Raw genomic sequence first — 26943 nt, forward strand, 5'->3', positions numbered from 1 at the left:
CTCCCGGGTGGAGGTCGTGCCTGCTGAGGAAGTCTGCTTCCCAGTCGTCCACTCCCGGAATGAACACTGCTGACAGTGCTATCACATGATTTTCCGCCTAGCGAAAAATCCTTGCAGTTTTGCCACTGCCCTCCTGCTTCTTGTGCCGCCCTTTCTGTTTACGTGGGCGACTGCCGTGATGTTATCCCACTGGATCAATACCGGCTGACCTTGAAGCAGAGGTCTTGCTAAGCTTAGAGCATTATAAATTTGCTCTTAGCTCCAGTATATTTATGTGGAGAGAATTCTCCAGACTTGATCACACTCCTTGTGTGACTGCTCCCCAGCCTCTCAGGCTGGCCTCCGTGGTCACGAGCATCCAATCCTGAATGCCGAATCAGCGGCCCTCTAGAAGATGAGCACTCTGTAATCACCACAGGAGAGACACCCTTGTCCTTGGATATAGGGTTATCCGCTGATGCATCTGAAGATGCGATCCGGACCATTTGTCCAGCAGATCCCACTGAAGAATTCTTGCGTGAAATCTGCCGAATGGAAGCGCTTCGTAATAAGCCACCATTTTTACCAGGACTCTTGTGCAATGATGCACTGACACTTTTCCTGGTTTTAGGAGGATCCCGATTAGCTCGGATAACTCCCTGGCTTTCTCCTCTGGGAGAAACACCTTTTCCTGGACTGTGTCCAGAATCATCCCTAGGACCAGCAGACGTGTCGTCGGAACAACTGCGGTTTTGGAATATTTAGAATCCACCCGTGCTGTCGTAGAACTACTTGAGATAGTGCTACTCCGACCTCCAACTGTTCTCTGGACCTTGTTCTTATCAGGAGGTCGTCCATTTTCTTTGAAGACGAATCCTCCTTTCGGTCATTACCTTGGTAAGGACCCGGGGTGCCTTGGACAATCCAACGGCATCGTCTTGAAACTGATAGTGACAGTTCTGTACCACGAACCTGAGGTACCCTTGGTGAGAAAAGGCAAATTTTGGGACATGGAGGTAAGCATCCCTGATGTCCCGGGACACCATATAGTCCCCTTGTTCTTTGCTATCACTGCTCTGAGTGACTCCATCTGGATTTGAACCCTTGTAAGTGTTCAAATTTTTCAGATTTAGAATAGGTCTCACCTAGCCTTCAGTACCACCATATAGTGTGGAGTAATACCCCTTTCCTTGTTGTCGGAGGGGTAATTTTATTATCACCTGCTGGGAATACAGCTTGTGAATTGTTTTCAATACTGCCTCCCTGTCGGAGGGAGACAATGGTACAGCAGACTACAGGAACCTGCGAGGGGGGAAACCTCTCGACATTCCAATCTGTACCCCTTGGATACTACTTGTAGGATCCAGGGGTCCTGTACGGTCCCAGCGTCATGCTGAGAACTTGGTAGAAGCGGTGGAGGGCTTCTGTTCCTGGGAATGGGCTGCCTGCTGCAGTCTTCTTCCCTTTCCTCTATCCCTGGGCAGATATGACTCTTATAGGGACGAAAGGACTGAGGCTGAAAAGACGGTGTCTTTTTCTGCAGAGATGTGACTTAGGGTAAAAAACGGTGGATTTTCCAGCAGTTGCCCTGGCCACCAGGTCCCATGGACCGACCCCAAATAACTCCTCCCCTTTATACGGCAATACATCTTTGTGCCGTTTGGAATCTGCATCACCTGACCACTGTCGTGTCCATAAACATCTTCTTGCAGATATGGACATCGCATTTACTCTTGATGCCAGAGTGCAAATATCCCTCTGCGCATCTCGCATATATAGAAATGCATCCTTTAAATGCTCTATAGTCAATAAAATACTGTCCCTGTCAAAGGTATCAATATTTTTAGTCAGGGAATCCGACCAAGCCACCTCAGCTCTGCACATCCAGGCTGAGGCGATCGCTGGTCGCAGTATAACACCAGCATGTGTGTGTATACTTTTTAGGATATTTTTCAGCCTCCTATCAGCTGGCTCCTTAAGTACGGCCCTATCCGTAGATGGTACCGCCACTTGTTCTGATAAGCGTGTGAGCGCCTTATCCACCCTGAGGGGTGTTTCCCACCGCGCCTTAACTTCTGGCGGGAAAAGGTATACCGCCAATAATTTTCTATCGGGGGAAACCCACGCATCATCACACACTTCATTTAATTTATCTGATTCAGGAAAAACTACAGGTAGTTTTTTCACCTCACATATAATACCCTTTTTTGTGGTACTTGGAGTATCAGAAATATGTAACACCTCCTTCATTGCCCTTAACGTGTGGCCCTAAAAGAAAATACGTTTGTTTCTTCACCGTCGACACTGAAATCAGTGTCCGTGTCTGGGTCTGTGTCGACCGACTGAGGTAAATGGGCATTTTACAGCCCCTGACGGTGTTTGAGACGCCTGGACAGATACTAATTTGTTCGCCGGCCCTCTCATGTCGTCAACCGGCTTGCAGCGTGTTGACATTGTCACGTAATTTCCATAAATAAGCCATCCATTCCGGTGTCGACTCCCTAGAGAGTGACATCACCATTACAGGCAATTTGCTCCGCCTCCTCACCAATATTTTCCTCATACATGTCGACACACACGTACCGACATACAGCACACACATAGGGAATGCTCTGATAGAGGACAGGACCCACTAGCCCTTTGGGGAGACAGAGGGAGAGTTTGCCAGCACACACCAAAACGCTATAATTATCCAGGGACAACCTTTATATAAGTGTTCCTCCCTTATAGCATTTTAATATATATACATATCGCCAAATCAGTGCCCCCCCTCTCTGTTTTAACCCTGTTTCTGTAGTGCAGTGCAGGGGAGAGCATGGGAGCCTTCCCACCAGCCTTTCTGTGAGGGGAAAATGGCGCTGTGTGCTGAGGAGAATAGGCCCCGCCCCCTTTTCGGCGGGCTTCTTCTCCGGAGTTTTAGATATCTGGCAGGGGTTAAATACATCCATATAGCCTCAAGGGCTATATGTGATGTATTTTTCGCCATACAGGTATTATACATTGCTGCCCAGGGCGCCCCCCCCCAGCGCCCTGCACCCTCCGTGACCGCTGTGTGAAGTGTGCTGACAACAATGGCGCACAGCTGCAGTGCTGTGCGCTACCTGATGAAGACTGAGAGTCTTCTGCCGCCTGGTTCCGGACCTCTTCATCTTCAGCGTCTGCAAGGGGGGTCGGCGGCGCGGCTCCGGGACGAACCCCAGGGCGAGCCCTGTGTTCCGACTCCCTCTGGAGCTATGTCCAGTAGCCTAAGAATCCAATCCATCCTGCACGCAGGTGAGTTGAAAATCTCTCCCCTAAGTCCCTCGATGCAGTGAGCCTGTTGCCAGCAGGACTCACTGAAAATAAAGAACCTAAAAACTTTTTCTAAGTAACTCTTTAAGAGAGCCACCTAGATTGCACCCTTCTCGGCCGGGCACAAAAACCTAACTGAGGCTTGGAGGAGGGTCATAGGGGGAGGAGCCAGTACACACCATGTGATCCTAAAAGCTTGCTTTTGTGCCCTGTCTCCTGCGGAGCCGCTATTCCCCATGGTCCTGACGGAGTCCCCAGCATCCACTAGGACGTTAGAGAAATATACTTTCTCTCTAGGAGCTCAGGAGAGCCCCTAGTGTGCATCCAGCTCAGCCGGGCACAGGATTCTAACTGAAGTCTGGAGGAGGGTCATAGTGGGAGGAGCCAGTGCACACCAGGTAGTCCTAAATCTTTCTTAGCTGTGCCCAGTCTCCTGCGGAGCCGCTATTCCCCATGGTCCTTACGGAGTCTCCAGCATCCACTAGGACGTCAGAGAAAAGTTTTTATGATGCTTCACGTAACTTTTCAGTTTAGTCTCAACTATGCAACACCACCCTAAGCTGGAATGCAGACTTGCCAAGTGCAGCTATGCTACGTTACACATATTATTTATATATGTCAACACATCTTTTTGGACAAGTTCTGCTGGGGTTGCTTTTTTCATTTTACCATATGATGTTCTAGGATTTATATTTCTTTATATATTGTACTGCATAACCAGCACCACCCTTTGGAGTGATTTCTATACAGATACCAAAATAAACACGACACACTATACACCCATACTGCACATTCTGATTAATTTGGTCTTAACTTATCTGTGATCTGATTTCTAATATTATACTTTATGTGCCTTTTGCTGATGAAACATCCAATTCGTCAATCTGGAGATGAAGAGTAACAGGCAGATGCTAATTTTCAGCATGAGACTGAGTCTATGTCATATGTCTATGTTGGCAGGGACTGAAATAATTTACATGTACCCAGAAGTCTATGCTCCTCAGTAACTTATTTGCATGTCCCTAAGTGTAAGTCCTCTGAACCAGGGGCGTCAGAATGATTTCAGGCTGGGGAAGGGGGCAAAGTTAGGATTTCATTCTGGCGCCCCTGATGCGGTCTCCTCTTCAACCACATACATATCCCCCACCCCTCAGTGTATACTCCGCATCTACTTGTGCGGCTTCACCTGTAAAAGCAGTCTGCTGTAGCAGGGTGCAGTGGGTCCCCCCTTCTGTACTAGCCGGCTGTCACTTCACCGATACATTACTGGGAGGAGGCGTGGCCATGCAAATCCCGGGATCACAGCCACGCCTCCCCCACTGATGAGTCATTGAAGAGACCGCAGGCTGGTACCGAGGGATGAGACAGCAGACTACTTTTAAGTATAAAAACGCCTGAGGGGATCAGAAAGTGAGCTCTCCCCCGCACCCACGCCTCCATCATGTTTGTGGGATGGGGGGGGGTTTTAGCTGCCCCCTTGCCCTCCCCGTTCCGACGCCTCTGCTCCGAGCACAGTACACTCAACGGAACTTCTGCTTATAAAATGTAGATTTTTTGGGCTGTTGCTGCACCACCCTTCTTGCTCTACTTCAAAGCCCAGGTTGGGATACAATACCTGTTCTGCGCAGACATTACATCCTTTATCAACAATATCTTTTAAAAATGTTTTAATACTTTATAGGGTGTTAATAGTTAAATCCATAATTTATTTATATAGCGCTTATATTATGCAGCACTGTACAAAGAACGTGCAATCATTTATTACCCCCCATTGGAGCATGCAAAGTAAATTCCCTAGACCACACACAAACTTTTTCAGAAGCCAAAGCTGATCAATAGGACTTTGGTGGTCATTCAGACCTGATCACACGCTAGGATTTTTCGCAGCGCTGCGATCAGGTCAGAACTGCGCATGCGTATGCACCGCACAGGAGAGTCGCACGGGTACAAAGCTGATCGTTGCTGTGCGATGGATTGTACGAAGAATCCATTCGCACAACCTATAGCAAAGAGCTTGACAGGAAGAAGGCATTTGTGGGTGGCAACTGACCGTTTTCTGGGAGTGTTTGGAAAACACAGGGGTGTCTAAGCGTTTGCAGGGCGGGTGTCTGACGTCAATTCCGGGCCCGGACAGGCAGAAGTGATCGCAGTGGCTGAATAAGTCCTGGACTACTCAGAAACTGCACAAAACTTTTTTGTACTGCTCGACTGCACATGCGTTCGCACACTTGCAAAGCAAAAATACACTCCCCTATGGGCGGCGACTATCTGATCGCAGCAGTGCAAAAAACCCCTAGCGAGCGATCAGGTCTGAATTAGGCCCTTTGTCAGTATTCATAGATGGAGAAGAGCGGATTGCAGTGCATGATGCACCATCACTAAGGATTCATTTGGAAACACTATTTTTTTTAGCCTGATCATTAAATAATCTAACAGAGTTCATTACAAATAAAATACAGATTTCACACAATACGGCGTAAAGGCTTTTTTTACGGTAAGGACGATACGTGTTTGGAATTCCCTGACTAAGGGAGTTGTAATGGCCAACTCAGTCAACACCTTTAAGAATGGGTTGGATAAACTCCTAATGGATAAGGATATCCAGGGTTACGGGGCATAGTCACGCACTATGGTTATTATAAAAAAGAGGGGTTAATCGGAACGGCAGTCAGCAACTTCAGTCAAAATTTTATACAAGATAATCGTGCACAGGAGACCACAAATAGGTTGAACCCGATGGACAATTGTCTTTTTTCAACCTTAGATACTATGTTACTATGTTACATTGCAATTAGTCTATACCACTGTGCATTGTTCATAAGCATGACAATAAAAAATAATGATCTGATGAAGGAAATTAAGAAACAAGAGCTAAATAAAATGTAATATTTCAGCAATATACCTGCAGTCCACAGCTAGCAGCTTCCACAATTGCCATGCAGAAAGCCTCAGTAAGCGATGTGTTGAGGAATATGTCACCTTTCACAAGGACGTTCCGCACCTGTTGATGTTCTAGAGCACCTAGTAGCCGCACTCTAAAAAGCACATCATAAAAACAAGCGATTTATTAGGACAAAGACGCAGACTTTCAGCATCCATATACGATGAAATACCATTTGGTACCATGAGTAACAGGCCATTGACACACCCATAAGATGGGCAACTCTGTGCGCTGGCTTAGCCGTCCCCCTCTTACCGCCCGGTAGCATCCAATACATTTTCAAAACATTTCCGAGATTGTGCATCTGCCGTGCACTTCAAACACAACTGCAACTCTCTGCACACGTGATCTAGACCAGGGGTGCCAGAACATGTTGTTGTTGGGGGGGCACTCCCTCCCCCTCCCCCCACGATTATCCACCCCACGCGGGGAGCACTTACCACCCAGATCACCGCAGAGAATCTGATTCAAAACTCCGGCGCCATGTCCTCCTGTCCTAGCTGGCTCTCAGATGCATTACTGGGAGGAGGCGTGGCCATGCTGAGCCTGCTGGGACATCGCCGCCTCCTAAGTAATGCCTCTGTGAAGAGATGGCTGGACAGGACACGGGGCTTGCCTCCCCCGCCGGCATTCTGCTGCCAGGATCCCGGGGTCGATATGCTGACTGCCGGGATCCCCAGCGCCGGTCTCCCAGCCCCAACCCCTACCAAGGGCTTTTCAGGAGTTCCCCGGAGAACAAGGATGCTGCATGCTTACCTACTGCGGAAAACCTCAGTAGGTAAGCATGTCTTTTTGAATTACTACAAAAAAAATTTAACATTTCAGCCGCAAAGCCAAATTAAACTAAATCTTTAGTACATGAGCCCAGGGAAACAAACATAAACAACTGTCTGATGAGATAAATGTACTACCAAAATATACGGAACGATGCTGCAGAGAAACAACAATACAAATGGTAAATCTTAAGGGATAGACAATAATCTGAGGGTACAAGACCCTCTCTGCACAGTATATCAGGTGGGGTGGGTGGGGAGAGATGTATGAAGCAGTGAAAAGAGTACAGAAGTGAGCCATCGGAGAATTTGCCCATGGCAACCAATCAGCTGCTACCTATAATTTTACAGAATGCACTTGATAAAATATTATCTCAAAGTTGATGATTTGGTTGAGATGGGCAATATCTCTACTGGCTCACTTCTCCACTCTTTTCACTACTTCATACATCTCCCCCATGGTGTTTTATAGTGTCCTTGCACGGACAGTGATTTGCACTGCAATGGTTTACATTAAAATGGGAGGATCATGTTAATGTCAGCAGCAAGCAATCACATGCTGCACCCTAACGCTGGCAACAACAATCATATGTGCCTTTATGTGGCTTGTTCCCCCCTCCTCTTCCCCCCCATCACAATTACGGTCTCCTCCCAAGCTGGAAAATAACAGCCAAAAGAAACAAGCAGTGGTTATAAAATGCAGATGCACCATACAAACCTCTTTTATAGTCAGAATGGTGTTGATTCAATTAGGGGCAATGAGCCACTGGGACACACATTTTAATCTGCAGTCCCAAAAGGGTGCATATAAAATGTAGTAAATTGAGGTACTGTATGTAGGACACTGATGCGCACTGCAAATCTCCCATACACTGCACCATAATGAAACGATTTTGCATTGCTCCTGATTGAATGAGCACCATAAAATACCTATTAAATATAAAGAATATAATCCGCTTCTACAGATTCTGTTTCACTGAATCCAAGAAACCACTAAACTAGCTCTGGAGGCTGCTCCCATTGCTCCCATGATTAGTCCTACTCACCTGCAGGTTTTTTTTTTTTTTTTTTAAACGTCTGAGATTGGCCGGCACCCCACATCCTAGGCAAACACGGACCCTGTTACATATGCCACCATGTGTATTTATAATCTGAACGGTTGGGGCTGTAATGCCAGCGGTTGGGATCCTGGAGGTCAGCATCCTGAGCACAGAATGCTGGCAAAGGGTGAGCACAACAGAGCCAATTGCGGGATATAAATCATATTGTGCAGTGTTTTAGGCTCACAGTTTGGGGTACTCAGACCCTCCAGAGAGCTTGACCCCCAACAGTGTCCAGGTAGTCTGGGCGACTGGCTATCCCAAACCGGTGACCCCAAGTTTCTAGACCCCATTTTGGGGGAGGTAGGTCCCGGGGAGGATTGCCCCCTGCCGGTACCCTTTCTGGATTCTTAAAATTATGAAACTCAGTAGGTTGGTACAGCAAGTGTCCTTCTGGGGTTCCTAGGACCCCTGGAAGATTAAGATATGCGTTCTGGAAGGGGCCGTGTTTCAGCTGAGTGGTCGCAGCCATTGAAACTCTAAGTCCCCGGTTGGGATTTGTTTAAGTAATTAATTTCAAAGCTGTGAAACAAATTTTATTATCATCGATTATTTTTAGGTGAAAACCTATTATGACTGATAAGCTTTATTGTTGTATACGACTACATATTTGCTAGGACCAACAGTTTCCGAGATAAAAACAAAAAAACGCAAAAAGTGACATGTTTCACGTTAGTGCCGCTAGAGCTCACCTCCGATTCATCAGGACTTTTGTGTAATTCATCACTTGACACCTCTAAGTAAGTGTGCCAAGTTTCAAAACGGTTGGAATTATTTTTAGGTGAAAACCTATTTTTACAGGACTATTAGTTATGGTCCTGTTTGTAACTCAGCGGCATTAGTCAGACCCCTGAGAGATGGTAACCCAAGCACATACATTAACTTGTTTCAAGTAGATTCAAAACCATTGCTGTGTTACCTGTCGTGTAGCTGGTATCTTTCTCTTACTTCTTCCAAAATTATTCTCTTGGGCCCCTCTCCTCCAATAAGAAACTGCAGTTCTGGGTATTTCTGGCACATTTCAGGAATGATTCCACTCAGCAAGTCAATTCCTGTAAGAAACAGTAGAGGGGAAAACTCATACAGAACACTGGCAAATGTTTAAATGAAAGCCTGCATTTAATTTTATTTTTTTAATTCTACCTGGTCTATGAACATGCATTTAGAATATATATTTATTCTCCGACATGAAACATGGGCCATGCAAATACTGTACACTGTGTGACATGCAGGAGCCGCAACTGTAGAGGTGGAACTAGCGCCAGTACAGACGGTGCATTGCACCTAGGCCCGCAGCAGCTGGTATTACAATGACTCATTATATACTGCCACCCACCGTGTCCCCACTTCATTTCTGGCATTTTTATTTTATTTATTTTTTTAAACGGAGAGTGGCAGCAGCAGCGATGTCTCCGTCAGATTCGCTAGAGCCGGCGGGCACTAAGACCTGCCGGGGCTCTAGCAGCTGATCTGCACGCTTGGAGAGCGTGCAGATACTAACTACATGGGTGGTGCTGCGATTAGACTGCGATAGACCCCCCCCCCCCCCCCCCGACTCCAGACACACCGGGTTAATGCTACACACAGGGTGATATGGGGGGCACTGGCATGGCACTACTACTCTCTGTGGCACATGTGTAAGGGGCACTACTACTACAGATGTGTCTCCTTACAACTGCCCTAGATGCGATTGCATCGTTGAACAAAGATAGCGGCAAGCCGTGGCATTTGCGGGCACGCATCCGCTGTTTAAAATTAAACCACATCAATGCGGTCGCAGGAAAACGGACTATGTCGCTACCCGCTGCCTGCATACGAAGGCGCAGCCAGTGGCACTTTACAGGACCGGGTAGCGGAATGTTATGCTTCTGCTACCCACAGTTATGACCGGCTTGGTTGTGGTTGTGACGGTGCGCGAACAACATGTGTGAGGACACATCTGTACTTTGGCATTATGTGTAAGGGCCATTACTACTACTACTCTGGCACATGTGTAAGGTGCTATACTACTACTCTTTGTGGCATATGTGTAAGGAACTATACTACTACTATGGCATTATGTGTAAGGGGCACTACTACTAACTCATCGGAGGGAAGCAGAGGGCATCTCCTTCCACCGCAGCAGCAACCACTGATGCCAGACCAGGTAGAGACCCCCCCCCCCCCGTAAGTGTAGTACAAGTGGCAAGTGCTGCTCAGCCACCCCCCCTCCCCCCACACTCTCTCTCTTAACCTCCACACACCCCCAACCCTCTCTCCCTCTCAGCTACTCTCTCTCTCTCTGCTCCCCCCCTCTCTCTCTCTCTCGGTTGCCTCTCCCCTGACATAATTCCTCTTCTATCCCTTTAGTAAATTCTACCACTAGCATTGTCTTTCCTCATCTCTCATGTTAAAGTTGCTTGTTTTTTTTGTTTTTTGCCTGCCTGTCTCCTACACCGATACTTTGGGGGTGTATTCAATTGTAGTCGGAAACTGACGTTTCCGCCTATTTTAGAACGGTAACTGTTCCGACCTATTAAATACTTTCCGACAAGTCGGCAATTCCAACTTGTAGAAAACATGTGGATCAGCAGAATAGCCGCGGATCCACATGTTTTGTCAGATTTTGCGGCCAAATCCGACAGGTTTTGGCCCTGTTTCCGACAATGTCAATCCGACTTTATGAAAAATAAGAATTTACTTACCGATAATTCTATTTCTCGTAGTCCGTAGTGGATGCTGGGAACTCCGTAAGGACCATGGGGAATAGCAGCTCCGCAGGAGACTGGGCACAAAAGTAAAGCTTTAGGACTACCTGGTGTGCACTGGCTCCTCCCCCTATGACCCTCCTCCAAGCCTCAGTTAGGATACTGTGCCCGGACGAGCGTACACGATAAGGAAGGATTTTGAATCCCGGGTAAGACTCATACCAGCCACACCAATCACACCGTACAACCTGTGATCTGAACCCAGTTAACAGCATGATAACAGAGGAGCCTCTGAAAAGATGGCTCACAACAACAATAACCCGATTTTTGTAACAATAACTATGTACAAGTATTGCAGACAATCCGCACTTGGGATGGGCGCCCAGCATCCACTACGGACTACGAGAAATAGAATTATCGGTAAGTAAATTCTTATTTTCTCTGACGTCCTAGTGGATGCTGGGAACTCCGTAAGGACCATGGGGATTATACCAAAGCTCCCAAACGGGCGGGAGAGTGCGGATGACTCTGCAGCACCGAATGAGAGAACTCCAGGTCCTCCTCAGCCAGGGTATCAAATTTGTAGAATTTAGCAAACGTGTTTGCCCCTGACCAAGTAGCTGCTCGGCAAAGTTGTAAAGCCGAGACCCCTCGGGCAGCCACCCAAGATGAGCCTACCTTCCTTGTGGAATGGGCTTTTACAGATTTTGGCTGTGGCAGGCCTGCCACAGAATGTGCAAGCTGAATTGTACTACAAATCCAACGACCAATAGTCTGCTTAGAAGCAGGAGCACCCAGCTTGTTGGGTGCATACAGGATAAACAGCGAGTCAGATTTTCTGACTCCAGCCGTCCTGGAAACATATATTTTCAGGGCCCTGACTACGTCGAGCAACTTGGAGTCCTCCAAGTCCCTAGTAGCCGCAGGTACCACAATAGGCTGGTTCAAGTGAAACGCTGAAACCACCTTAGGGAGAAATTGAGGACGAGTCCTCAATTCTGCCCTGTCCGTATGAAAAATTAGGTAAGGGCTTTTATAGGATAAATCCGCCAATTCTGAGACACGCCTGGCTGAAGCCAGGGCCAACAGCATTACCACTTTCCATGTGAGATATTTTAAGTCCACAGTGGTGAGTGGTTCAAACCAATGTGATTTTAGGAACCCCAAAACTACATTGAGATCCCAAGGTGCCACTGGAGGCACAAAAGGAGGCTGTATATGCAGTACCCCCTTGACAAACGTCTGAACTTCAGGAACTGAAGCCAGTTCTTTCTGGAAGAAAATCGACAGGGCCGAAATTTGAACCTTAATGGACCCTAATTTTAGGCCCATAGACAGTCCTGTTTGCAGGAAATGCAGGAAACGACCCAGTTGAAATTCCTCTGTAGGGGCCTTCCTGGCCTCGCACCACGCAACATATTTACGCCAAATACGGTGATAATGCTGTACGGTTACATCCTTCCTGGCTTTGATCAGGGTAGGGATGACTTCATCCGGAATGCCTTTTTCCTTCAGGATCCGGCGTTCAACCGCCATGCCGTCAAACGCAGCCGCGGTAAGTCTTGGAACAGACAGGGTCCCTGCTGGAGCAGGTCCTTTCTTAGAGGTAGAGGCCACGGGTCCTCTGTGAGCATCTCTTGAAGTTCCGGGTACCAAGTCCTTCTTGGCCAATCCGGAGCCACGAGTATAGTCCTTACTCCTCTCCTTCTTATGATTCTCAGTACCTTGGGTATGAGAGGCAGAGGAGGGAACACATACACTGACTGGTACACCCACTGCGTTACCAGAGCGTCCACAGCTATTGCCTGAGGGTCCCTTGACCTGGCGCAATACCTGTCTAGTTTTTTGTTGAGGCGGGATGCCATCATGTCCACCTTTGGTTTTTCCCAACGGTTCACAATCATGTGGAAGACTTCTGGGTGAAGTCCCCACTCTCCCGGGTGGAGGTCGTGTCTGCTGAGGAAGTCTGCTTCCCAGTTGTCCACTCCCGGAATGAACACTGCTGACAGTGCTATCACATGATTTTCCGCCCAGCGAAGAATCCTTGCAACTTCTGCCATTGCCCTCCTGCTTCTTGTGCCGCCCTGTCTGTTTACGTGGGCGACTGCCGTGATGTTGTCTGACTGGATCAGCACCGGCTGACCTTGAAGCATTGTAGATGGCCCTTAGCTCCAGGATATTTATGTGAAGTGATGTCTCCAGGCTTGACCACAAGCCCTGGAAATTTCTTCCCTGTGTGACTGCTCCCCAGCCTCTCAGGCTGGCATCCGTGGTCACCAGGACCCAGTCCTGAATGCCGAATCTGCGGCCCTCTAGAAGATGAGCACTCTGCAACCACCACAGGAGAGACACCCTTGTCCTTGGTGACAAGATTATCCGCTGATGCATCTGAAGATGCGACCCGGACCATTTGTCTAGCAGATCCCACTGGAAGGTTCTTGCGTGGAATCTGCCGAATGGGATTGCTTCGTAAGAAGCCACCATCTTTCCCAGGACCCTTGTGCATTGATGCACTGAGACTTGGCCTGGTTTTAGGAGATTTCTGACTAGTTCGGATAACTCCCTGGCTTTCTCCTCCGGGAGAAACACCTTTTTCTGGACTGTGTCCAGGATCATCCCTAGGAATAGAAGTCGTGTTGTCGGGATCAGCTGCGATTTTGGAATATTGAGAATCCAACCGTGCTGGCGCAGCACTATCTGAGATAGTGCTACTCCGACTTCCAACTGTTCCCTGGATCTTGCCCTTATCAGGAGATCGTCCACGTAAGGGATAACTAAAACTCCCTTCCTTCGAAGGAGTATCATCATTTCGGCCATTACCTTGGTAAAGACCCGGGGTGCTGTGGACAATCCAAACGGCAGCGTCTGAAACTGATAGTGACAGTTCTGTACCACAAACCTGAGGTACCCTTGGTGAGAAGGGTAAATTTGGGACATGTAGTTAAGCATCTTTGATGTCCAGAGACACCATATAGTCCCCTTCTTCCAGGTTTGCAATCACTGCTCTGAGTGACTCCATCTTGAATTTGAACCTTTGTATGTAAGTGTTCAAGGATTTTAGGTTTAAAATTGGTCTCACCGAGCCGTTCGGCTTCGGTACCACAAATAGTGTGGAATAGTACCCCTTTCCCTGTTGTAGGAGGGGTACCTTGATTATCACCTGCTGGGAATACAGCTTGTGAATGGCTTCCAATACTGCCTCCCTGTCTGAGGGAGACGTCGGTAAAGCAGACTTTAGAAAACGGCGAGGGGGAGACGTCTCGAATTCCAATTTGTACCCCTGAGATACCACCTGAAGGATCCAGGGGTCCACTTGCGAGTGGGCCCACTGCGCACTGAACTTCTTGAGATGGGCCCCCACCGTGCCCGAGTCCGCTTGTAAAGCCCCAGCGTCATGCTGAGGACTTTGCGGAGGCGGGAGAGGGCTTTTGTTCCTGGGAACTGGCTGTTTGTTGCAGCCTTTTTCCTCTCCCTCTGCCACGGGGCAGAAATGAGGCGCCTTTTGCCCGCTTGCCCTTATGGGGCCGAAAGGACTGCGCCTGATAATACGGCGTCTTCTTAGGTTGAGAAGCTACCTGGGGTAAAAATGTGGATTTTCCAGCAGTTGCCGTGGCTACCAGGTCTGATAGACCTACCCCAAATAACTCCTCCCCCTTATAAGGCAATACTTCCATGTGCCTTTTAGAATCCGCATCACCTGACCACTGCCGCGTCCATAAACCTCTTCTTGCAGAAATGGACAGCGCGCTAACTCTTGATGCCAGTCGGCAAATATCCCTCTGTGCATCACGCATATATAGAAATGCATCCTTCAAATGCTCTATAGTCAGTAATATACTGTCCCTATCTAGGGTATCAATATTTTCAATATGGAAACGGGGCCTGGACTGCACACCCTGGCTTATTATAATGGGATGTGCTACCTTGCTGGGACTAAGTACTGTAGTACTAGAACATAGGAACAAAGGGTGCAGGTGCACCATACACCATTAAAATTATTATAACCGTAATATAATATTTGAGGTTCTTGGCATATATTGGCCAGTATATGAGCCTGCCCACCTGCTTCACGGTGACCTCATCGGACAGGTCCCTAACACTATAGGGGTTCACCTCCGGGACGCAGAGCACCCCCAGACCACCCCAGCTAAACCACCCCAGGGCATCACACAGAAAAAGGATAGGAGTGAAAGATCAGTGTTAAGCAAATGAAAGAGGCTGCTGAATATAAAAGAAAAGGAGGACAGCAGTAAAGTATCAGAATGTGAAGTTTAGCTGAGCAGTGTTATAAGTGTAAGAGATATGTGAAAAAAGCGACATAAATATAAAACAAACACAATGTGATATAAGTGTTAAAAGTAAATGTAAGGTGGTGATGCCCCAAGGTGGCCCAGCCAGAGCAATACAGGGAGCCCCACGCCCCAAAAGCTCACCCCCAAACTGACTTTGTATATAATTAAAAGGATCATACCTGTGTCTTTTGTGCAGTCAGAATGTGCTGGTTCCCGGTTTAAAATCATGAGAGGCAGTGGGTGGGGTGCTAATCCAGAAATGAGGGCTGTCCCAATCCCTCAGGTGTGTATACACACACATAATATAGACTATATGGAAACGGGGCCTGGACTGCACACCCTGGCTTATTATAATGGGATGTGCCTAACACTATAGGGACCATATTCAGCAGCCTCTTTCATTTGCTTAACACTGATCTTTCACTCCTATCCTTTTTCTGTGTGATGCCCTGGGGTGGTTTAGTTGGGGTGGTCTGGGGGTGCTCTGCGTCCCGGAGGTGAACCCCTATAGTGTTAGGGACCTGTCCGATGAGGTCACCGTGAAGCAGGTGGGCAGGCTCATATACTGGCCAATATATGCCAAGAACCTCAAATATTATATTACGGTTATAATAATTTTATCAATATTTTCAGTCAGGGAATCCGACCACGCCAGGCCCGCACTGCACATCCAGGCTGAGGCGATTGCTGGTCGCAGTATAACACCCGTGTGAGTGTATATACATTTTAGGATATTCTCCAGCTTTCTATCGGCAGGTTCCTTTAGGGCGGCCGTATCAGGAGAGGGTAGTGCTACCTGTTTAGACAAGCGTGTGAGCGCTTTATCCACCCTAGGGGGTGTTTCCCAACGTGCCCTATCCTCTGGCGGGAAAGGGTACGATGCCAATAACCTTTTAGGAATTATCAGTTTTTTATCGGGGGAAACCCACGCCTCATCACACACTTCATTTAATTCCTCGGATACAGGAAAAACTACAGGCAGTTTTTTTTTTTTTCACCAAACATAATACCCTTTTTAGTGGTACTTGTATTATCAGAGATATGCAATACATTTTTCATTGCTTCAATCATGTAACGTGTGGCCCTAGTGGAAGTCACGTTTGTCTCCTCATCATCGACACTGGAGTCAGTATCCGTGTCTGTGTCTGCCATTTGTCTGTCGTAAAGAGCTGACACTGTCACGCAATTCCTTCCATAAGCTCATCCACTCAGGTGTCGACTCCCTAGGGGGTGACAACTCTATAATAGGCAATTGCTCCGCCTCCATCTCATTTTCCTCCTCAAACATGTCGACACAATCGTACCGACACACCGCACACACACAGGGAATGCTCTGATAGAGGACAGGACCCCACTAGCCCTTTGGGGAGACAGAGGGAGAGTATGCCAGCACACACCAGAGCGCTATATATAGACAGGAATACCACTATAAAATGTGATTTCCCCTTTATAGCTGCTGTATCAAAACTGCGCCAAATTAGTGCCCCCCTCTCTTTTTTACCCTTTTCTGTAGTGCAGGACTGCAGGGGAGAGTCAGGGAGACGTCCTTCCAGCGGAGCTGTGATGGAAAATGGCGCCCGTGTGCTGAGGAGATAGGCTCCGCCCCCTTCTCGGCGGCCTTTTCTCCCGCTTTTTGGTGAGTTCTGGCAGGGGTTAAAATACATCCATATAGCCCTGGGGGTTATATGTGGTGTATTTATGCCAGCCAAGGTGTTTACATTGCTGCTCAGGGCGCCCCCCCCTAGCGCCCTGCACCCTCAGTGACCGAAGTGTGAAGTGTGCCTGAGTAACAATTGCGCACAGCTGCAGTGCTGTGCGCTACCTTGTTGAAGACTGATGTCTTCTGCCGCCGATTTTTCCGGACCTCTTCTTGCTTCTGGCTCTGTAAGGGGGCCGGCGGCGCGGCTCTGGGACCGAGCTCCGAGGCTGGGCCTGTGTTCGGTCCCTCTGGAGCTAATGGTGTCCAGTAGCCTAAGAAGCCCAAGCTACCACCACTTAGGTAGGTTCGCTTCTTCTCCCCTTAGTCCCTCGATGCAGTGAGCCTGTTGCCAGCAGGTCTCACTGAAAATAAAAAACCTAAAACTAAACTTTCACTAAGAAGCTCAGGAGAGCCCCTAGTGTGCACCCTTCTCGGCCGGGCACAAAAATCTAACTGAGGCTTGGAGGAGGGTCATAGGGGGAGGAGCCAGTGCACACCAGGTAGTCCTAAAGCTTTACTTTTGTGCCCAGTCTCCTGCGGAGCCGCTATTCCCCATGGTCCTTACGGAGTTCCCAGCATCCACTAGGACGTCAGAGAAAGTCAGATTGGCATTGTCGGGAATGGCCGCTCATTTAATACTGCATTGTCAGATTCTTACCATCGGAATGGATCCGACAAGCATTGAATACCCACCTTTGCCTTCATTTCCCAGTGAACCCTTTCAACCCAAGTTACCCCATTTACTCCCTCCTACAGAGACCTCTCATACCTTCTCCCTGTCACCCTCTCCATCCTGCAATGCCTCTCACTGTCGCCTACTGCTTCTTCCTTTTAGCCTCTTCCTGTAACCTTTTTCCGGTCACCCATTGACCGTCACTTACACCAACTCGGTGTCTCTCTGTTAGTCTCTCCACGTCACTTTCTGTCTCATCCCATCACCCTGTACCTCTCCCTGTCACACATTGCCATGTGACGTATATTGTGAACTTGGGGTGGGGTGTATAAGGAGGGGCCCAAAGCATAGTTTTGCACCTGGGCCCACCACTCACAAGTTCCGCAACTGCGCACCTGCCTTCAGAAGTGCTGACAAGCGAGAATGTCTGCCCTCTGCTGGCCAGTAACTACAAACATAATAAAAAGAAGCCTGTCAACACAACAGTGTAAAGTGATTTTATGCTGGGTTACTATTGGGTGGAGCAGTTACAGGGCCATTTTTTTTAATTAAATGACTAATCTTAAATAGAGAGCGATATGTTTACTACTATCTCCAGAGAGGATACTAACCATGGAGCTATGTGGACTCCTAGAAAACAGGGTGCGCATGGCGGGTAACCAGTGGCTATTTCCAATCACCGGATGCTATCAACCACCTCATCACTCTCACTGTTCTGCAAAGTTATCCGAGGGTAGAACTCCTAATTTAATTTGTAACTATGTGGAAGAAAGTGAATGGCAGCCGATGTAACCATATACTTTATAAAGGCTAGACAGCATATCTTAAACCAAACTATGCCAATCTGTTACCTTTTCTGTAAACAAGTCTGCTGACCACCACAATGGTAATCTTATTACTCTTCTCCTTATGAAGGTCCGGTGTAAAGTCTGTGGGGTCCACAGCATTGGGGATCACAGACACGATCTCGGGGTCAAGTGCAGCACGGAGCACAGTGTTTTCTTTGCTGGTGTAAGAAACGCAGATGATGTGGTTTGTGTCACACAGAGACACTGTGAGAAGTTTGTTAGTGAGCACAGAGCTGACATCAGCAAATCCAAACAGTGAATGGTCGGTGAAAACCGTATGGAGTCCCATAGTCTTAGCATGGAAGAGAGCGTCATGGGCCATGGCAGAAAAAGAGCTGTGTGAATGGACGACAGAAACACGCTCCCTTACAAATATATATCTGAGGAGAGGTAGACTGTGCAATAATGTAGTGGCTGTGGACTGGTTATACATGACCTTTAGAGGCAAGTAATATACTTTCAGACCATTGGTGAGGTAACGGATTCCTTTTCTGTCCCCATATGAGTGAGTGACGATTATAACCTTGTGTCCTCTCTCAATCAGGCACTGCGAGAGCTGATAAATGTGACTTTCCACCCCGCCCATGTTTGGATAAAAAAAGTCAGAGACCATACATATGCTATGGGTCCTGGGAGGGGAGTGTACATCTTCTGTGGTGCTGGGAGAATTGCTCTGGGAACACCACTTGCCCCCTCCCACTCTGATGTGAAACATGGCGGAGACGGGTGGATCTACAGAGAAAACACATACATTAAAAGCATAGACTATTTCAGTTGAAAAAATAAGTGATAATAGATTAAATAATGGGAGTAGGCCTATATAAAACAAGCAGTTGTTAATAGAATAATGGAGTATGCCTATATACAGTAAACCAAGAAAAAAAACCTTCTGCACTCAGATAAGGGTGCAGCTAACTCACACAAAGTGTTATTGTCATTACTATTATCATTTATATGGCGTCACAAGGGTTCCGCAGCATCTAATTACAGAGTAAATAAATAATCAAAACAGGAAAACATTGACTTACAGTTGAAGACAATATAGGACAAGTAAAGGGTAACTAAACATAGTTACATCAGCAGAAGACACTGAAATAAGTATCAGGTGGCAGAAGACAGCGGAATTTGGTGCCGTTGAAGACTATTAAAGTAAGAATAGGATAAGCACATGAGGGAAGAGGGCCCTACTCGTGAGAGCTTACATTCTAAAGGGGAGGGAAGACTGAAAGGGGTGACATAGATGGGGTAGTCAGAGCGTGGAACAGAGGGTTAGGAGGAGATTTGGCTGGGTTTGGTTAAGAAGTGGGTCTTGAGAGCCGTTTGAAGTTTTGTAGAAAGGTGGAGAGTCTGAGGGGGAGAGGTAGAGAATTCCAGAGAAAGGGAGCAGCACGTGAAAAATCTTGGAGATAGGAGTGGGAGGAAGTAATCAGTAAGGAGAGCCGGCGTGCATTAGCAGAGCGAAGAGGACGGGTGGACGTGTCAAGGGAGATAAGGTCAGAGATGTAAATGGGAGAGGAGTGGGTAAGGGCTTTGTAGGAGAGTGTGAGAAGTTTGAATTGGATTCTGAAAGGGAAGGAAAGCCAGTGAAGGACTTGTAGGAGAGGGGAGGTGGAAATAGTGCGTTTGGTGAGGAAGATGAGCCAGGCAGCAGCATTCAGGATAGATTGGAGTGGAGAGAGGCATTTGTCATGTGTGCCAGTCAGGAGCAGATTACAGTAGTCTAGTCTGGAGAGGACTAGTGAGTGGATAAGGGTCTTAATAGCATCCTGGGCCAGAAAGGGTCTGATCCTGGAAATATTTTTTAGATTAAAACGGCAGGTTTGTTAGAGGTGCTGAATGTGTGGCTTGAAGGAGAGGGAGGAGTCAAGGATTGCTCCAAGGCAGCGCGCTTGGGGGGTCATCTCTGACCCGTTCGCACGCTGCTGTTTGTCGCTGGGCAACAACAAGAATAACAAAGAAAGCGATCACTGCCGCGATCGCAAGAAGAGTGACAGGCGGAAGGCGTTCCGGGGCGTCAACTGACCGTTTTCTGGGAGTGGAGCAGCGAACGCAGGCGTGTCCAGGCGTTTGGAGGGCGGATGTCTGACATCAATTCCGGGACCTTCATCGCTGGATCCATCGCACAGGGTAAGTAACTGCAGGGCTAGTCTTGTTTTGCACAAAACTTTTTTAACATAGCAGGGCTGCACAAGCGATCGCCCCATAGGCGGCGTCTAGTTGATCGCACGAGCAGCAAAAAGTTCAACCTGGAATGACCCCCTTGGGGGCTAGAGGAGATAGTTGTGCCCTCAATAGATAATGAAATTGTGAGAAGTGTGTTTGTGCAGGAGGGTGGGAAGATGATCATATTAAGTTTAAAGAAAGCGCTGGGACATCCAGGAAGAGATAGCAAAGAGACAGTTGGAGATACGAGTGAGGAGAGCAGGGCAGAGGTCCAGGGAGGAAAGGTAGATTTGAGTATAATCAAAATAGAGATAATATTGGAAGTCAAACGAACTAATGAGTTAATCTAGAGGAGAGAGAGAGAGAGAGAGAGAGAGAGAGAGAGAGAGAGAGAGAGAGAGAGAGAGAGAGAGAGAGAGAGAGAGAGAGAGAGAGAGAGAGAGAGAGAGAGAGAGAGAGAGAGAGAGAAGAAAAGGACCCAGAACAGAACCTTGCAGGACACCTAAAAAGTTAGTGGAAGTAGGGGGGAGGTGGAGTCATAAGACGAGACAGAGATGGAACGGTTAGAGAGGTAGGAAGACAGTCAAGAGAGGGCAGTATCATGCAGACCAATGGAGTGAAGGACTGCATAAGGGGCCTAATTCAGACTTGATCGCTAGGCTGCATTTTCGTACAGCCTGCGATCAGATCTGAACTGCACATGCACCGCAATGCGCAGGCGCGTCGGTCCACAGTGACAGGGATCGCCGGGCAGCGACAGGATGGTGCGAGAAAAGCGACGGCAAGGTGACTGACAGGAAGAGGCCGTTTGTGGGTGGCAACTGACCATTTTTAAGGAGTGTCCAGAGAAACGCAGGAGGGACCAGGCATTTGAAGGGAGGGTTTCTGACGTCAGCTCCGGCCCTGATCATCGCACTGGAAGAGTAAGTCTTGGTCTGTGCAGAGACTGCACAAACTTCTGTTTGTGCAGCTCTCCTGCACATGCGATCGCACCCCTGCACAGCGAGTTCCCACTCCACCTGTAGGCGGCGACTACCTAATCGCAGGGATGCATAAAAACGCAAGCTAGCGATCAAGTCTGAATTAGGCCCAAGGAGAGAGAGTGGTCCACTGTGTAAAAAGCAGCAGAGATGTCACCACAAAACCCCAAAAACACAAAGAAAATCAGAAACCGGCTTGCCACGGATTTCTCCTCACCACCTCAGGAGGGTGCAAGCAGAAATAATGTAGCCACACCCGTTCGACGGAACAATGGTATAGCTCCATTGGATGCCCATTACTTATGGGTGTAAAAAATAATTAATTTAATTCTGCCTTTACAACGTTATCCAGTTAAATGTTTATAATTAAAAATAAAGCAAATTAAAACAGCTAATTCTAACTATTTTTTTCCTCCTGTATCTGTTTTGCCCCATCTCCTATATAATAGCCCAGATCTGTGACTCTGTGCCTGTGTGTATAATGCTGGGCGTGGCTAGGAGCTCTCATTGGGTTAGCAGCAGGTCTATCACACCCAGTCCACAGCTGATTGGGCGACAAAAGCCCTCCCACACAGGTTACATCCAATGGGAGGCTCAGCCCTTTGGCTGCTGTGTGTTCCCAGAGCAGGATTAACAATGGGGCTGATGAAGCTGCAGCTTCAGGCCCACACCCCAAAATAGGCCCACTGCATCTGCAGCAACACACCCTCCAACAATTTACACATAAAAATTGCTACAAATTCAAAAAGGGGGCGTGGTTACGGGTACAGATGGCTAATGTAATGGATAGAGTGGGTGATATCACGGAGGGTAATGTCTGGACGCTAAATCAATGTAAAAGGTGACAGTGCTGTGCAGTGCAGTGGGTGTGCAGTGTCACTGACTGCCCAGCATTCTCACCTTTTACACTGATTCAGCCAGTCAGTTCTACCAGCCAGTCACTATTGTTAGTGCCGGTGTCCCATTGCGCCGCAGGAAAGACGCACTAAATAAACTACAGCTCCTAGCAGCCCTTAGCGCAGAAGCATTCTGGCGCTAAGGGCTGCTGGGAGCTGTAGTTTATTGAGTGCGTCTTCTTCCCTGTAATGCGGCACGTTGGGAGACCGGCGCTAACAATAGTGACTGGCTGCTTGCCTGCTGTGCGAGTCTCCAGGAGAGCCACTGCCAAAGGGAGGACAGTAGCTTAGCCGCTTCCAGGAGGAGAAGCATTACCCGCCCCTCCCCCACTTGCAGTACCTCTGGGCCCCATCCGCGGCACCCACACACACACCCCCCTCCACCATCCGCGGTGGATCCACCCCCCCTCCCCCACCCGTAGCACCCCCACCTACCCCACCAACGGCACCACTGCACCCACCCCTCCCCCACCCGCGGTGGCTTCGGACCCCCACCCGCGGCACTCACCCCTCCAGCCCCTACCCCAGCACCCCTGCAACCGTCCCTCCCCCACCCGCAGGCACCCCTGGGCCCCCTCCCCCATTCGCTTCTCCCCTGCACCCACTACCCCAACCACAGCATCTACTAGGTGATTCATCATGCCCTGCGTATGCTGTTCACACCATTGCAAGGGGCTACGACCCCTTAACCATCACATACCCTTGGTCCGTGCAAAATGTAACCACTCATACAATTAAGATTGAGGTAATACTCCATGTAATACAAATATTGCATGCCACAAGGGCATGCAAGGGTTAAGAGGGCGTAGCCCCTTACGACAGTGTGAAGAGCGCCCGTAGGGCGCGATGAATCACCTAGTTTTGTATAACGGGACATTTTATAAGACAGGTATACCACTCTTGGGTGTGCCGTCACACCCTGATATACACACGCCTTGGGTGATTGAATGCATTCAGCCTTCACCTCTTGTGTAACAACACACACCAAGTTGTGCTTATACCAGAGCTCGACTGCACACCTAAGAGAGGTATATGTACTGTATTAACTACATTTGGCGTTGTGTACCTCTAATTATATCTGTTACCAGGGCGGGATTAAGGTTGGTGGTGACCTCGGGCAACAAACGTGTGGGGTCCCCACTACTAAAATTGCAGCCAAAAGACACTCCCCAGCACACACACACTCAGAGCAGCACAGCAGCGCACACCAGCAACTAAGTCAGTGTCTCACAGGATAGTAAATGGAAATCCAACAAGATACTCACTGAGGATGAGCCACCGGCATGTGTTACTGAGTGTGTACACGGAGCTCATTGGTGGCTGCTGAGGGAGACTGCTCCTATTTAGAAAGCCCACTGTAGGGGGACCGAGACGGCTGCCCCTGTCGCCCCTCCCTTAATCCGGCTCTGTCTATTACATATGCAGAAAAAATAAATAAATATTTCTCCAACGTCCTAGAGGATGCTGGGGACTCCAAAAGGACCATGGGGATAGACGGGCTCCGCAGGAGACATGGGCACTTTAAGAAAGACTTTGGATCTGGGTGTGCACTGGCTCCTCCCTCTATGCCCCTCCTCCAGACCTCAGTTTGATACTGTGCCCAGAGGAGACTCGGTGCTTTCAGGGAGCTCTCCCGAGTTTCCTGTCAGCAAGTATTTTAGTTAGGTTTTTTATTTTCAGGGAGCCTGCTGGCAACAGACTCCCTGCATCGAGGGACTGAGGAGAGAGAAACAGACCTACTTCTCTGAGTTTCACGGCTCTGTTTCTTAGGCTACTGGACACCATTAGCTCCAGAGGGATCGGTACGCAGGTCTCACCCTCGCTGTCTGTCCCAGAGCCGCGCCGCCGTCCTCCTCGCAGAGCCGGAAGATAGAAGCCGGGTGAGTATGAGAAGAAAAGAAGACTTCAGAGGAGGCAGAAGACATCTTGATCTTCTTAGAGGTAACGCACAGCAGTGAAGCTATGCGCCATTGCTCCCATTCACCTCACACACATCTGTCACTGTAAGGGTGCAGGGCGCAGGGGTGCCGCCCTGGGCAGCAATATAAACCTCTCCTGTGGCAAAAGTACATATATACATGTACAGCTGGGCACTGTACATGTATATAAAGAGCCCCCGCCATGTTTTTAAGAATTTTGAGCGGGACAGAAGCCCGCCGCCGAGGGGGCGGGGCTTCTCCCTCAGCACTCACCAGCGCCATTTTCTCCACAGCACAGCATTGAGAGGAAGATCCCCGAACTCTCCCCTGCTTACTCACGGTGACAGAGGGTTTTCAAGAGGGGGGAGGGGGGGCATATAATTGGCGCACATACATACATACATACATACATACATACAAGGCGCTACTGGGTCAACATTCTGTTTTTCCCGGGTCATATAGCGCTGGGGTGTGTGCTGGCATACTCTCTCTCTGTCTCTCCAAAGGGCCTGGTGGGGAACCTGTCTTCAGAAAAGAGCTTCCCTGTGTGTGTGTGGTGTGTCGGTACGCGTGTGTCGACATGTCTGAGGTTGAAGGCTCACCTTAGGAGGAGGGGGAGTGTATGAATGTAAGGTCTCCGTCGGCAGCGCCGACAACTGACTGGATGGATATGTGGAATGTTTTAAGTGCCAATGTAAATTTATTGCACAAAAGATTAGACAAAGCTGAGGCTAGGGAACAGTCAGGGAGTCAAACCATGTCTGTCCCAATGTCGCCGGGACCTTCGGGGTCTCAGAAGCGCCCACTATCCCAAATAGTTGACACAGATACCGACACGGATTCAGACTCCAGTGTCAACTACGATGATGCAAAATTACAGCCAAAAGTGGCTAAATGTATTCGATATATGATTATTGCAATAAAAGATGTTTTGCATATCACAGAGGAACCCCCTGTCCCTGACACGAGGGTACACATGTATAAAGGAAAGAAGCCTGAGGTCACCTTTCCATCCTCACATGAGCTGAACGAATTATGCGAAAAAGCTTGGGAATCTCCAGACAAAAAACTGCAGATTCCCAAAAGGATTCTTATGGCGTATCCTTTCCCGCCAAAGGACAGAATACGGTGGGAATCCTCCCCTAGGGTAGACAAAGCATTGACACGCTTATCAAAAAAGATAGCGCTGCCATCCCAAGATACGGCTACCCTCAAGAAACCTGCTGACCGCAAGCAGGAGGTTACCTTGAAGTCCATTTACACACATTCTGGTACGATACTCAGACCGGCAATTGCGTCGGCCTGGGTTTGTAGTGCTGTAGCAGCATGGACAGATTCCTTATCAGCGGAAATTGAGACCCTAGATAAGGATACCATTTTAATGACCCTAGGGCATATAAAAGATGCTGTCTTATATATGAGGGATGCTCAAAGAGACATTAGTTTACTGGGTTCCAGAATAAACGCTATGTCTATTTCTGCTAGGCGAGTCTTATGGACCCGACAGCGGACAGGCGATGCCGACTCAAAGAGGCATATGGAGTTTTTTACCTTACAAGGATGAGGAATTATTTGGAGAAGGCCTCTCGGACCTCGCCTCCACAGCTACGGCAGGTAAATCAAATTTTTTGCCTTATATTCCCTCACAACCTAAGAAAGCGCCTCATTATCAAATGCAGTCCTTTCGTTCAAATAAAAGCAAAAAAAGAGTACGTGGATCGTCCTTTCTTGCCAGAGGTAAGGGCAGAGGGAAAAAGCTGCACAACACAGCTAGTTCCCAGGAACAGAAGTCCTCCCCGGCCTCTGCAAAATCCACCGCATGACGCTGGGGCTCCCCTGAGGGAGTCCGCTCCAGTGGGGGCACGTCTTCGACTTTTCAGCCACATCTGGGTTCACTCACAGGTGGATCCCTGGGCAATAGAAATTGTTTCTCAGGGATACAAGCTGGAATTCGAAGAGGTGCCCCCTCGCCGGTTTTTCAAATCGGCGCTACAGACTTCTCCCCTAGAAAGGGAGATAGTGTTACATGCGATTCACAAATTGTGTCTTCAACAAGTGGTGGTCGAGGTTCCCCTGCTTCAAAGAGGGAAGGGATACTACTCAACTCTGTTTGTGGTCCCGAAACCGGACGGTTCGGTCAGACCCATTTTGAATTTAAAATCCCTGAACCTTTACTTAAAACGGTTCAAGTTCAAAATGGAATCGCTCAGAGCGGTCATCGCCAGCCTGGAAGGGGGAGATTTTATGGTATCTCTGGACATAAAGGATGCATACCTGCATGTTCCCATATATCCTCCTCATCAGGCGTACCTGAGATTTGTGGTACAGGATTGTCATTACCAATTTCAGACGTTGCCGTTTGGGCTTTCCACGGCCCCGAGGATTTTCACCAAGGTAATGGCGGAAATGATGGTGCTCCTGCGCAAGCAGGGTGTCACAATTATCCCATACTTGGACGATCTCCTCATAAAAGCGAGATCACGGGAGAAGTTGCTGAACAGCGTATCACTTTCACTGAAGGTGTTACAGCAACACGGCTGGATTCTCAATATTCCAAAGTCGCAGCTGAATCCTACTGTCTGACCTTCTTGGTCATGATTCTGGACACAGACCAGAAAAGGGTTTTTCTTCCGATCGAAAAAGCGCAGGAACTCATGAGTCTAGTCAAAAACCTGTTGAAGCCGAAACAAGTGTCAGTACAT

General features: G+C 48.4%; 1 protein-coding gene across 2 annotated transcripts in view; it reads right to left on the bottom strand.

The window, feature by feature from the left end:
* The window catches only part of PIGA (phosphatidylinositol glycan anchor biosynthesis class A), an 81723-nt gene that overhangs the window by 23937 nt on the left and 30843 nt on the right, over window positions 1-26943 (bottom strand). For both annotated transcript variants that reach the window (XM_063955793.1, XM_063955792.1), the window contains exons 2-4: window positions 18287-19015; window positions 9004-9136; window positions 6173-6305 (exon numbers count right to left, since the gene is read on the bottom strand). In XM_063955793.1, coding sequence (XP_063811863.1) covers window positions 6173-6305; window positions 9004-9136; window positions 18287-18998 — 978 coding nt within the window. In that variant the 5' untranslated portion in view covers window positions 18999-19015. The remainder of the gene's footprint in view (window positions 1-6172; window positions 6306-9003; window positions 9137-18286; window positions 19016-26943) is intronic.

This window comes from Pseudophryne corroboree, chromosome 2 (assembly GCF_028390025.1).
Source record: "Pseudophryne corroboree isolate aPseCor3 chromosome 2, aPseCor3.hap2, whole genome shotgun sequence".
Taxonomy (NCBI): domain Eukaryota; kingdom Metazoa; phylum Chordata; class Amphibia; order Anura; family Myobatrachidae; genus Pseudophryne; species Pseudophryne corroboree.